This window comes from Tamandua tetradactyla, chromosome 2, assembly GCF_023851605.1.
Source record: "Tamandua tetradactyla isolate mTamTet1 chromosome 2, mTamTet1.pri, whole genome shotgun sequence".
NCBI classification, from domain to species: Eukaryota; Metazoa; Chordata; class Mammalia; order Pilosa; family Myrmecophagidae; genus Tamandua; species Tamandua tetradactyla.
Window position 1 is genome coordinate 175,773,996 of NC_135328.1, and position 13,266 is coordinate 175,787,261.

General features: G+C 58.2%; 1 protein-coding gene and 1 long non-coding RNA gene across 3 annotated transcripts; one reads left to right on the forward strand and one right to left on the reverse strand.

Moving 5' to 3' along the window:
- The first annotated feature begins 4,304 nt into the window (after positions 1 to 4,304).
- On the forward strand, positions 4,305 to 9,926 carry PDZK1IP1 (PDZK1 interacting protein 1). Of its 2 annotated transcripts, XM_077149753.1 has the most exons (5): positions 4,305 to 4,415; positions 4,636 to 4,822; positions 7,066 to 7,174; positions 8,885 to 8,980; positions 9,448 to 9,926. In XM_077149753.1, exons 2-5 carry the CDS (start codon positions 4,756 to 4,758, stop codon positions 9,518 to 9,520), a joined length of 345 nt encoding a protein of 114 aa, XP_077005868.1. In that variant the 5' UTR covers positions 4,305 to 4,415; positions 4,636 to 4,755; the 3' UTR covers positions 9,521 to 9,926. The 2 variants fall into 2 exon arrangements, with proteins under 2 accessions (XP_077005868.1, XP_077005867.1); XM_077149752.1 differs by lacking the exon at positions 4,305 to 4,415 and having other exon boundaries at positions 4,521 to 4,822.
- Positions 8,006 to 12,352, reverse strand: LOC143674280 (uncharacterized). The gene is made up of 3 exons (XR_013170988.1): positions 11,808 to 12,352; positions 8,866 to 8,933; positions 8,006 to 8,508 (listed from the first exon to the last, which is right to left on the reverse strand). It is a non-coding gene; the product is annotated as an uncharacterized LOC143674280 (long non-coding RNA).
- Positions 12,353 to 13,266: the final 914 nt, after the last annotated feature.

Below are 13,266 nucleotides of genomic sequence, written 5' to 3' on the forward strand. Positions count from 1 at the left end.
TTTCCAAATATCTTCTCCCATTGGGTAGGTTGTTGTTTTATTTTCATAATAAAGCACTTTGATGCACAAAAATTGTTACTTTTAATAAGGTCACATTTATCTACTTTTTCTTTTGTGGCTTGCGCTTTGGGGATTAATGGTCAAGAAACTATTGCCTAAAACAAGATCCTGAAGATGATTTCCTGTGTTTTCTTCTAGGAGTTCGATAGTTCTGGCTCTTACATTTCAGTCTTTGAACCATCCTCAGAACCTTTTTAAAACCCAAAAATCAAATCAATGATCTTCTGTTTGTGGAATCACAGAATCACAGCCTTCCAGAGCTGGAAGGGCTAGAACTTCTTCTGCAGACTGCCCCCCGGGGGACTCGGTCCTTGGTCTCTGCTTGCTCACCTTCGGGATGGGACTCACTCTCTTGGACACATTCATCCCAGCAGTCAGAGGAACGGTGACTGGGTCCTCTCCTGTCCACCAAGAGATGGCTCAGACACGGCTCCTGTCTCCACAGCTAAATGGAAGAGAGAGACAAGGACCCAAATAGAGTGAAACTCTTTTATTCATTCAACAATCATTTTCTTAGCTTCTGCTTTCTGCCAGCCAGAGATATACAGAGATTTTGTTTCATAAGATATTTGTGGAGTGTGTGCTCGGGTACTGTGGTCAGCACTAGGTACCTGGGGATACTAGGGATGAGACAGATGTGAAACCTTCCCTCTAGGGAGAGAGATTAAATGCGTAAATACACGAATCAATGTATAATTGCAATCCGTGCTGATGGCCGTGAAGAAATGAGCAGTGTGTTATGAGAGAGACTCTTTGAGGGGATGGACTTCAGATGGGGGAGAAGGGAGATAAAAGAAGGTCTCTTGAAGAAAGTGACATTGAAGACAAGACTTGGAGGATAGAGTCAACCACGCCAATAGGAGGGAAGAGCAAGTGTGGAGGAGGCCCGGATGTTGGAAGGAGCTTGACTACTGTTAGGAAATGGCAGGAGGCGTTGGAGGCTGGAAGCGAGGGCCTCAAGCCCAGGCTAAGAAGTTGGATTTTATTTTAAGAATGCTAAGATGGATCAAAGGGTCTAAGCGGGATCTGTTTGAATGAATAAAACAAGGTTTCCAGAGGCTCTTGGGCTTGCAGCAAAGATATCTACGATATGAAAAATAAAAATGAATGAAAAAATCTTCTATTTCTGTGCTCTAAATCACCCGCTTGCAGTCCCCTCCTTGAATGTGTCTCCCTGATTTTCTTCAGGCTGCACCTTCTGCTTGGAATGCTAAGCTGTCTTTCTGCTCAGTTCAATAATTCACCTAACTTTTCCCAACATCACCTCTTCCAGGATGCGTCCTTAACAATTTGTCTGTGCTTCCTTACATCGTATCCCTGAGCATGCCGCGTACGCTGCCATGAACTGTTTATATATCAGGATCCACCCTGCTTTCCTCCAAACCACCCCTGGAAGTGGGTGGGACCCAGGGTCTGGAGGGAGGGAAAGTTGCAGAACCTTTAGGGGCAAACTGGCCCCCTGCCTGCCCCAACCAGTCTGGGATTGGAGTGGGACACTGCCATCTGCTGGCAACCAGTGGAATGGCAGGCAGGGCCAGGTCTGAAGGAGACCCCCGCTGGGAACTGCCCAGGCCCATTTTGTCTTTTCTAAGGAGAGATGTCATAAGGTCTAGGCTAGATGGTGAGCCTGACCTAGGGTGCTGATGATTCGGGGTGGCAATGCTGAGGCTGGGAACAGGAGGGAGCTGATGGAGCAGCTGCTTAGAGATGCGGACACAGGGTCCGACCCTGTGGGGTTCTTGAGGCCAAACCCAGGCCAGCAGTGGGGACCCCTCATTTCCATGGGACCCAGGCCTGTGTCCGTACAGCTGGGGAGGTGACTTCCCCCACCCCCAACTGGGTCAGGGGCAGGGAGCAGCCTCAAAGCCAAGTGTCCACCCTTTTGCCCCTTTTTCTGGAACAAACTGTTTTGCTCTAAAGCTTGAGACTTTGACCCAGGAGGTGTGTTTTTCTCCTGTAGGGGTCAGCTGCTGTCCTTCCTGCTCATCCCCTCCCCCGCCTCCCCCATGCCCAAAGCCTGGCTCAGGAATTCCTTCAGGGAAGAGGGGGAGACAGAACCTGGGTCTGGGGGACAGATGGGAGAGAACGGGCAGCCCTGGGGGTGGGGCGGCACTGGGTGGAGTGAGGGGCTCATAGCCACGATTCCCTGATGACTTCTTCTCAGGTCCCTCCTTCTTGGGATGCTGGGATGCCCACTCTTCTTGGTTTCTTCCTCCTGCTTCCTCTTGCCTCATCTTACATGTTGGGCCTCTGCATGGTTTCTCCCATGCCCTCCTTTTCCTCTCACCACATACACCCACACTCACATACACACACACACACACACACACACACACACACACTTCCTGGGGAGAACTGCCTCCTCCCACCCCCTCAGTTACCACCCACCCCTCCACCCCCCCCCCCCCACCCCCGTGCCCAGATGACTCCGACCTCCATTCCAGACCATGTGCCTGAGCTCCAAACCCAAGGCTCCAGCTGCCTCTGGATGTCCCTGTCTGGAGGGGCCACGGGCCCCACAAAAACAATACAACTAAGCTCATCAGCTCTCCCCTGCCCCACCAAACTTGCCCTGGCCTTGTCCAAGGCACCGTACATGCAGCTTGCGCAAGCCAGAAACTTGGGGCTCACCCTCAGCTCCAACCCTTCCCTTAGCACCTACTTTCAGCCTGTCACTGTGTGGTAGCAACCACGGCCTATCCATTCTACCTCCCGAGTAGAGTTCAGTTCCCTTCCCGCTGCCACTCCCCTGGTACAGGCCCCATCACTCGTTCTGTGGCTATTGTAGCAGCCTCCTTTCCCATGGTGTCCCTTTCTGCAATCTTTACTCTCCCCTTCCCTTCCCCACACTACGTCCGGAGGGGTTTTCTCAAACCTGACCATGTGAGTCTCCTGCTTAAAACCCTTGAAGAAGGCCTCAGTGATGGTTGCTGAATTAAACCCGGTCCCTTACATTCCAGTCAGTGATTCCCTGGCTGTTCATTAACACCCACTGTGCCCGCTCCAGCCTGGCTTTGTGCCAGAGGGTTCTGAGGACAAGCGGGGTTGGGGAGGGAGCAGGGCTTAGACGTCCGGGAGGCCTCACTAACCTCCCAAGTTCCCCTACATCGCCTGGAGACACCCCATCTTTGGATGGTAATGGGTCCCACTGCACACACGTGTGCACACGTACACGTACACACACCTCCAGGGAGCAGGGGCGAGGGGTGACGTCTGAGGGCTCCTACTGGCAGGACCATCCTGCAACAGAAAGGGTGGCCCAGGAGGTCGTGTGCGCAGCAGGCGGCGGTCTCCTGGCCCAGAGGCTGTGTGTGTGTGTGGGTCTTCCTGACCGGGCGCCTTCTGGGGACCCTCCCTCTCTGAGACTTGGCCCTTAGCCTGCCAGCTCCTTTCTCGGTGTCCGCAGAGCAGGGCTCTCAGCATCTCCAGTTGTGCATGCTCCAGGGTGGGTGGGGGTGGGTAATGTGATCTAGCATGACCCCCAGCCAGCTGGTCTCCTGGGCCCTTCGCCCCAGGCCACCACAGGTGCTTGGGTCACCTGGAAGGCCCGATGGACTCCATGTGACCCTTGGGAAACTTTTTGCCTGTTCCAGGGGGTAGTAAACCTTCCCAGCCGTGAGGGTTGAGGGTCCAGGGATTCCACGTCCCAGTCTGGACTTTGCCACCTTGGGTATTTTTCCTTCACCCTCAGCTGGGGAGTCCAGCAGCGCGGCTGTGTGCACCCACTTCTCCCTCCTCGGATGGCTGAGATGGTGGAGATGCATTGTAGAGTGTGAGCTGAGGTGTAGAGGCCTCTGAACAAGGCCAGATCTTGCTCAAGGAGGCCTTCCCGGGGGCTTTAGAGAGGAAGCCCATGAGGGCCCTGCTTCAGGGACCACACTGGGAGCGAAGAAGGAGAGTGGAACTGGGCCCGGGTCAGCTGGGCTGGGCAGTGGCTTCGTCCAGGCCAGGAGGTCTGGGCCCTGAACGCCTTCTAAGTGGTCCCTATGGGAGGAGAGGGATTTAGGGAGCCACTGGACTGGTCCCAGGGATTACAGAAGGCGGGGGATTTGTCCCAGCAGTGGAGGAGCAGGGCCTGGCTTGGCTGATCGGACACCGGGGCTGGGAGAACAGGACATAGGTCAGGCGCCAGGGGAGGCGGGCAGCTTCGAGCCTTCCCCGGGCCGCTGGGTTTTTCCCATCCTCCCTGAGCCAGCCAATTTCTTAATCCCGCTGACAGCCTTCGGGGAAGCCCTGCCCACTCAGCTCATTCAAGGCAGGAGTGACAAAGTTGTCATTTTCCTCTCCAGAGCCCAGCCCCACTTCCAGGAAGGGGGAGCTCAGGCAGAAATTCTGGGGAGGCCCTGGGCTTAGAGGTGAGGTCCAGACTCTCCCCACCCCTTTCTGGTCCTCAGATGCCCCTCCTTCGCCAGCCCAGGGCCCATGACCTGGAATACCTGTCCAGTGGGCTGGGCTCAGGCTGGGGAAGCCAGATCCTGGCAGCTCATTACCAGGAGAGGGAGGGAAGTTTCTCTCCACCTCCTCTCCACTCCCTCTCCCTCCCTCCCTCTCTTCTAACTAGCTCCTCTCCTCCAGGGCCAAACTGAACCTAGGCTCATCGCAGGCACACACTGACAGACAGACAGACGCCCTGCAGCACCGCCAGGAGCCCATATCCTGGTGGCCGGAGGGAAGCCCTGCAAGCTGCCTGCAGCCATGCCAACACAAAGCCTGCTCGTGTGGGGCCTGCTGGCCGCAGTGCCACCCGCCAGCTGTCAACAAGGTAGCACAGGACTGGGCTGGCCCCTGTGGCCTTGGTGAGAAGAGGGCTGGGCGGGGTGCTGGTACCCCGGGGTGGATGGGGTGGCCTTCTGGCTTCCCTCACCTCCCTGCCATCTGCACTTTAGAGAGGGAAGCAGGACCAGTGGAGAGGAAACCTCTAAAGGCAGAGATTTCCAAGCCAGGCTACTGCCTATGACTTGTTTTCCACGAGTGAGAAATGGGGGCAGCAAGGACAGTGTTGGATATAGGACTTGGAGGAGGAACAGGAGGTGGGATCCAAGCCCCAAGAGCAGGAATAGAGATGTTTGGTCCTGAGGGCAGGGCTCACAGGTTACAAGGAGGGTGGGGGTGGGGCTTCCCTGGGTCGGGGGAGGAGGCGGTGCTGTCAGGTGTTTGCTCATAGTTAAGATTAAGTCCTTGTTGTTTCAGCTTCCTTAAGGAGGGGACGGTGCCCCCAGTGTGGCCCTTTTGTTGCAGCTTCATCTCCTGCTCTGTGGCCTTGAGCAAATTTCTGACCCCCTCTGAGACTCAGTTTTTCACCCATAAAGTGAGGACACCCTGTCCACCTCCCGGGATTGCCGCCAAGCCAGGGGTGGGGAAGGGCTTTGCACAAAGTAAAACACCACACCCCAAGGCCCGGCCCCCACCCTGTGCTGTGTGCTGCAGCTAAAGCCTTGGGAATCTGCAGGTGGGGCTTTGGTTCACAGGGGACTTGCAAAGCTGCTTCCAGGGCACCCCCTCTTTTGCTCAGGTTTCCTGAGTACTGATGAATGTCTGTTTCTGGGTCTTGGGAGCCCTCTGGAAACTAGAGATCAGAGAGGTTGAGGGACTTGCATGTGTCACACAGTAGGGCAATTAGGGATAAGACTCGACTCTCGCCCCTGGCTCTGCCCTTTGCTCCTTGGGCCCACCCCAGAAGCCACCAGGTGAGGAGAGGCAGGGGACAGTGTGCTCCCTGGGGTATCTGGAGGGAGTTGGCTGCAGGGCCCAGGGGTTGAGCCTTAACTTCCAATCCTGAGCAGCTACTGACCTGAGGAAGCAATAGGTCTGAATCATTGTTTCTCTGGGGGAAACAATGAATTCCAAACACTCCCAAGCACACTTTCTTTTGTGTCTGTTGTCCCTGGAGATAGGTGGGGTCTGACCTGGCCACCTTCCAGAGAGTTCCCAGACTTCCTCTTCTTTCCCAATACCTGTCAGCCTCCAGGAGAGCTCAGAGAAGAGGCGGGGCCTTCACTGCAGCAGGAGAGCTTTAGGGTAGGCTCAAGGGAGAACTTTGAGTATAAACGAGGCAGAGTGAGATTTCAGGGCCCCTAGGATGGCACTAAGGACGGAAGTGCTTTGGCCTGGAGGCAGGGGCCCAGAGGAGTCTCCCATTGGCCTCTGCCCTCTCCCAGGGGCTCTGCCTGCTTTGGGCCTTTCCTTCACTCCACTGACCGCCTCCTGGCTCGAGGGGTGCGGTGATGCTCAAGAGAGAGGGGAGCCCTTTGGGGCTGTCAGTGGCCTTGAGGGCAGAGGCTTCTAGGAAGCCTTGAGGGTTTGAGGTGGTGTCAGAGGTCAGAAGGCAGCAAGGGGGCAAGGCAGGACCTGGGCTTGGTCTCTGGTGCTGATTCCCTGGGTACGTGGCTGGAAAGGGGCTTTGCTTCCAAGACCCACAGAGGAAAGCTCAGTCATCCCAGTCTTCCTTTTGTTTCTTTCTGGGCAGCCGTGGCAGCCCCGAGTGGCCCCACCCGTCTCACTCTCCCACGCCGTACCCAGCACTAGAGAAACCGCCTGTTACAGAACAGAACCTTCCAGATGCCAGCCCAGCAGTGTCCACGCTAGGCCTCCCCTCAGCCTGGGGGAGCAGGAGGGGAGGAGGGGAGCCACCCCAGGCCGGCAGGGCTGCCCTTTGGTCCCTGGGGCTCAGGCACTCCCTGGGGGTCCCTGCATGTGACCCGCTGGATCTCAGGCACATCCTGTCCCCTCCTTTGCCCCTTCACCCCTTCTGCCAACTCCCATGTTCCACTGTTCTCTCTGAGCCGCCTTCCTCCAAACCGCCATCTCTTGTTCAGCTCGGTGGGGGGTCAGACGGGCCCTCATTCCCATCCCTGTTACCCCAGAAATGTGTCCTCTGATCCGGGCAGTCAGCTGATATCCCCCAGGACAGGTCGCAGCCCCTTGGGGCATGAGGCGCCTCCGTCCCCCTGCTCTCATGGCCCCTGCTGTGCCCAGCTGGCTGCAGCCCACCCACTCCCTTTGCAGGCCTGGGAAACCTGCAGCCCTGGATGCAGGGCCTCATCGCCGTGGCCGTGTTCCTGGTTCTTGTCGCCATCGCCTTCGCTGTCAACCACTTCTGGTGTCGGGACAAGCCGTGAGTGCTGGCCGAGCACACCGGGTGCCAGGCCTGTGCCCTGCAGGGGCGGCCCTGGGGACCCGCTTGAGGCTCAGTGAGAGGGACCTCCCAACCCCTGAGTCCCAGCCTCTCGCTGTGTGGAAGGGAAACTGAGGCCCGAGTCCACAGTCCTGCTGGCTCCCACGCGGGGCTCTGTGGGCCCCCCTGGCTCCGATGATCACTCACCGCGAGCTGTGGGGACATCTGGGAAGGACGTCCCATCCCTCCTGAGGCTCAGCTACTATGCTGCAGGCTGGAGGTACCGAGGGGCAGCGGGACAGACCCAGCTCCTGCCCTCACAGACTCACGGCCTGGAAGAAAAGGCAGACAGGAAGTGAGAAATCAGAAAGGGCAGATATTGTTGCGCGGTGGGCGCAGGCTGGGGACGCTCGGGGAGGGTTGCCCTGGGCACACGTGTACCCGGAAGCCTGAAGAGTGAGGACGTGTCAGTGGCAGGAGAAGCCGGGTGAGAAGAGTGCTGCAGCCGGAGGGAGGGCACACCTGGGGTCCTGAGCCGAGGGGCCAGGATGCACAGTCACAGCCCACCCTGTGCTTGGCCGGCCACGCACCCTGCGGCAGGGCTGCCTCTGTGCAGAAGGGCATCTTCTCCCAGCTCTCACCGAGGCTCCTGGGTGCTAGCAGCAGTCCCACCTGATGTGGCTGGGTGGGTGGGCAGGAGAGGCCCGAGGGGAGGCCGGTGAGGGCAGTAGGGCCTTGTGTGTCAAATGATGCCAACTTTGGACTTTGGTGCGATAGGAATCCAGTGACAAGTTTTTACGGCACTTGCAGGTTTTGTGGCTTTGACATTCACTTTGGTTGTCTCCGGTGGACGGGTTGGAAGAGGCCAGTTCGTAGGCAAGGAGACCAGCAGGGAGTCTGCCCTGCAGGCGTGGCAGAGGAGAGGAGAGGAGGGACTGGGTCCAAGGGTCATTTGGGACATGGGCTTCCTGGGAGCCGGGGGGTGGAGGCCACCGTGGGCAAAGGGGAGGAAGGTCAGGCATGGCGACCGGGTTCCTGCCTGGGGCCTGTTTCCTGAGGCAGAGAACACAAGAGGAGGCGTAGAATTTGGGGGGCGGGACTGCTGAGTTTAATTTGAGACATATTAAGTCTGTGGGATGTCCAAGGAAAGCTGACCAGGTTTCAGGGTGACCGGTGACCTTTGTGAGACCAGTTTCTGTGGTGGGGTGGGCAGCAGAGGCTTTGCAGCGGTGGGTTTAAAGTTGAGTAAGAGGTGAGATGCTTTCGGTCAGACAAATCTTCCTTTCTCTGCTGGCCCCAGCTCTGCCTTCAGGGGTCCCCGACCATGTTTGCTCCTACCGTCCAAGGAAAGTCCTGTAGAAATTGGGGGCCTACCCTGGGCCCGGCTGAGCCCTTGGGAGGCTGAGCTGAAGCCAGAACGAAAACAGCAGCGCAGGCTGGGAGGGGGCTGGCGAGAGGCCTCGGATTTAGGATCTAAGTCCTTTGCAAATCTCAGGCCCGGACCTGAGGGCGGCAGGGGGGCAGGGAGAAGGGTATGAGGGCCCAGGGAGTGAGGTCTGAAGAGGCTGCTGACGGGGGTGGGGCGGGGGCTCCTGTGCAGGGGCGGCCTCCAACCCTGCGGCTTCTGAGAACCAGGACCCGGAACAGGGTCTGACTGACAGCGGGGAGGGTCAGGGCCTGGGGAGTCCTACCGACGTGTCCCATCCGCAGGGAACCCGAGAACTTGGTCATGACGGCCGGACACAAGGCAGACGGGGTCCTGGTAGGGATGGACGGAAGGTACTCCCTGACAGCCGCCAGCTTCAGGTGAGGGGTTGGGGCAGGGCTGCCGTCCTGTTCCAGGGCACAGGGGGCCCTTATGGCCAGGGGCTTCTGGGGGAGGGCTGGGGAGGGTGGGCTTGTGGCGGAGAGGGAGGGTTCAGTGAGGGGAAAGGCTAACAGGATGATGGGTTCCATGGGGACATGGGGCTTGGTGGGGGGAGGTCCCGGTCGGTGTGGGGGTGCCCGGTGTGGGGGTGCCCGGTGTGGGGGTGTGGGGAGGGGACTGTGCAGCGAGGGTCTGCAGTGAGGGGGCGGGTCATGGGGGAGGGAGATGGGATTCAGGGCTGTGCTGCTGAGAGACTCCGGCCAGATGTGGCCGGGGGACCCCCTCTTCCGGGAGTCAAGCATTTATTCTGGAAGATACTACCCTCAACAGTGCAGGATGGGGCAGGGAGGAGGGTGGTGGGTGGGAGCGGTGATGGCACCGCCCGGGCCCTGCCATCCTCTTTCAGGTCCGATGAGCACGAGAACGCCTACGAGAATGTCCCCGAGGAGGAGGGCAAAGTCCGGAGCACCCCCATGTGACCCCTCCTTGCCTGATCACCTGGGGTCCCCAGCCCTGAGGCTTCCAGGCACCTGCGACCAACGCCCAACTCTGCCCCCCAAGCCGCTTCCTTCTCTGTGCTGGAATCTGCCGAAAGGGGAGGTGCCCTCTGACCCCCAGCCAGCCCCACTCTCCCCTAAACTACAGTCAGCCAAGGTCAGAGGTCAGACTGTGTCCAGGCTGGGGCTCCACTGGGGCCCTGGCCTCTCCCAGCCCGCTCAGAAGAGCCTCCTGAATAGACGGTCAGCTTGGGACGCCCGTCCTGCCTCACAGCTCCTCCCCCAGAACCGTGGAAGTGGCATTTCTGTGAAATAAAGACTTTTTGTACTTCTTGGGCTGCAGGTGGCAGGACTCAGAACAGTCCCTCCGGCATCCAGGGAGGCCCAATCTTGCTTTCTGTCTTGACAATCACCCTCGGAGGCCACTGTCATGGTGGCTTTGGAGGATTACCCAGACCCCCTGCCCCTCCACCCCATGCCGGTAGGGCGGTTGGGGCCGAGAAGGGGCCAGGCTGCGTCCAAAATAAGGGTCTGTGAGTGTGCAAGCGCCCATGGGCGGGAGTGTCTGCTACGCCCGCGTGTGTGGGAGAGGTGGGGAGGAAGGGGAGGCCAGGACTGAGCAGGCAAGAGAGGCCTCCTGGGGGCGGCTTCCCGGGCGCTCCCAGTGCTGGTCCATTTCAAGATGTGTCCAGGTCCCTTTCATGTACTCAGGACAGGAGGAGGGTGCCAGAGGCCATGCTGCGGGGCCCCATGGGGGCGGGGGCTCACCCCTCTACCTGTTATTCCAGGCGGAGCCCCTCCTGCCAGTCCCCCCTCAACCCCCTGCCAAGACTGACTGCCCTACACACCTGTGATTCTGGGCTACTCCATCTGCAGCAATTCCCTCCCCTGCCATGCCCCCATCCCCGCCTCCAATCTGCCCCGCACTGCAGCCTGTTCAATTGTTTCTCATTGCTACAGCTCTATCCCCTCTGTCACAACCTCTCTGTCGGGGACTTTGGGCATAGGAAATGCCAGAGAAGAAGAGTCTTGGGCGAAGACTCAGGAAGCCCAGATTTAAGTCCTGGGTCCGGGGCTGACTTGCTGTGTGACCCTGGAAGAGTCACTGTCATCTCTGAGCATCAGCTTCCCTGCTGTGGAGGGCTTGGCCAGTCTTACTACAGAGCTGGAGTAAAATCTAGCTGACTCCTGGCCTTGGGGTGGGGCTGGGGGTCCTGGAGGGAATGAAGCGGGAAGCAGAAGAGGGAGGAGGTGTCCTACTGGATTTGGTTGGCCGACCCTGGAAGCCTCTTGCCTGTCTGGGACTGTTGGTGTTAGGGGAACAGCTGCTGTCTCTCTTTCTCTCTCTCTCTCTGGGTGACAACCTGAGAAGATTTACCCAGGCACATTCCCAAATCCAGAGGAGTGGGGAAGGAGGGTAGCAGGCAGAGCGCTTTGCCCCAAAGCTCTCCCTCTGCCATCTGTCTCAACCTGTGACAGCATCCTTGTTTACATTATAACCATTTCTTTGCTGTTCCAGGTTTCATGCGAACAGCCTGGATCAGCTGTTCCAGCCTTCATTGAAATATAATTAAGATGGGTCTTAAATTAGAGGAGACCCATCTTAAATTAGAATTATCCTTTCTCACCTCATTGGGGCTTAGGGTGCAGGCTGAAGCAGAGCGGGAAAAGCAGGGTCTTTGCCCCAGACCTCCCCCTGCCTTGCTGTGTGACCTGGGTCAAGTTGCTTGCCCTCTCTGGGCCTCAGCTCAATGAATGGTGGCTGCTGCTCTTATGATTCCTACTCTAGGATTTTGCTAGCTCACGTGGTTTTCTGTGCCTGATGCTTTCTCACCCCACCTCTGCCAGGTGAAACTCTGCCTACTCCTTTTTCTTGGCCCAGCTAAGGTTCCTCTTCTTCTGGGAAGACTTCCTTGTTTAGACCAGAGGACAGAGCCAGGTGGCTAGCTCAGCTTTTCACTTACTGAAGGAGAGACCAAAGTTCCTAGGGGGCCAGGCCCTTACTAAGGTGCAAGCTCCCCTTCCTTCCTTTCCAGCCTCTTGGTCTGGACCTTTTGGTTGATTCTCCCTGCCTGAGGCCACATGTCCTCCCATCTTGGGTTCCAGTTGCTTCCTGGGGGTGAGCCTGGTCCCTCCCTTCCCAACCCCCGCCCCCAGCCTGACAGGGCCTGAAGGCAGAGCCACCCCTCCAATCCTTGCAGCAAAAGAAGTCCAGCCCCTCACACCCGAGGGATTTTAACCCATGAGGCCTGCTTCTCTCCTTGCTCACCTCATTTCCTGGCAGCTGCTGGAGCCATCCTGTGCAGGTTCCTGGGGCAGGATCCCTGGCGTTCTGTCTGGGGTTTCTCCAGGAGCCTCTTGAGAACCCCCTCCCCACGCCGGCTCCCTCAGTTGGGCAGAATTAGGACGGTGAGAACCTCGGGGGGTCTCTGCAGGGGCTGGACTAGCACTGGCCTCCCCATTTCCCCTCCTCTCCAACCCCCTTCCTTGCCCCATGTTCCTGCCTGACAGGGGGCTGGGAGCACGGAACCGCCGGCCCCAGAGCGCACGGGGCCCCCCATTTCTTATCGCCAGCTCCCACCTGCCAGCCTGGTCAGATCAGGGAGAGAAAGGAGGCTGGGTCCGGGCCAGGGCGGCGCTTAATAACCCTCGCGGGGCCTAATCTCAGACTGGCAGCCGCTGAGTGGCTCGGACTCGCTCCTGGAGGAGGCTGATAACGCACCAGCTGAGCCCCCCACCATCTATCGGGCCGCACAGCCAGTCCCCGGGGGTAGCGCTAGGGGGCCCGGGGCGCGGGAGCCTTTGGATTCGGTGGGGGGTGGGGGTGGGGCTGGGAGGCGGGAGGCGAGTTCTCTTCCCCCATCCCTGGGGGGTGGGAGGGGATGCCGAGCTCCTTGAATGACAGGCATGGGGGAGGAGCCTGGCGGGAGCAGGAGGCTGGGCTCAGTCAGGAACTCCCCCAAAACGCGGGCTCCTTCCTTCCTTCCTGTTCCTTCTGCGCAGCGCTCCTTCTTCTCTCCCCACTTGTCAGCAATCCCATCCAGTCCTGCTCTCCCGTCTCTCTCAGCCTCTGTCAATTCCTGCCTCTGTTTCTCAGTTTCTTTTCATGTCTCTGTCTCTCCTCTCTGCCTCTTGTCCACCCTCCCCGGCGTCCTCTCTCCCAGTTTGCATCCCTTCTCTCTTTTCAGTTTGTTACCTCTTTTGCTCTCTCCCGGCTTTTCCCCACACTCCTAAGCTGCCCCGATGCTGCCCCTTGGCCAGAACATGCTGTCCCCTCGCTGGAATCTCACCTTTTTTGGGTGCCATTGTCTCCCATGGCTCCCTGCCATTTGCTTTCTAGGCAGAACAGCTCAAGCTTCTCAAGGCCTAGGGCTGGGAGACTCTCTTTCTGTTATAGGACTTTCTTGCTTGTCCTGCTTCCTGGAACCGGACCTACAGCTCTTCTTCTCTCCTAGCTGAAAGATGTGGAATTCACAGGGTTCCCTTATAGGTTACAACCATATTCGGGCACAGCCAGCCTTCACCCAGGGATGCACAGTGGAAAGTAGAAAGCAGCATTCCTTTCTACAGTGAGACCCGAAGAGGGACTTCCAGACTGGAATTGATTTCCAGAAGAGGCTGTGGAGTTCCTATCTCCTGAGTCTTAGCATTTACAGGACGGAGTGCAGGGTGCTCAAGGTGCTTTTCAAGATTCCTTCACTTGTGCTTCGCGTACCATGAGCAGAAAT

Excerpts from the sequence above, each read along its gene's own strand:
- PDZK1IP1 (XM_077149753.1), top strand. The coding sequence starts at position 4,756 with ATGCCAACACAAAGCCTGCTCGTGTGGGGCCTGCTGGCCGCAGTGCCA. Across the intron at positions 7,175-8,884 it reads TTCTGGTGTCGGGACAAGCC|GGAACCCGAGAACTTGGTCA; the intron begins GTGAGTGCTGGC and ends TCCCATCCGCAG. Across the intron at positions 8,981-9,447 it reads CTGACAGCCGCCAGCTTCAG|GTCCGATGAGCACGAGAACG; the intron begins GTGAGGGGTTGG and ends ATCCTCTTTCAG.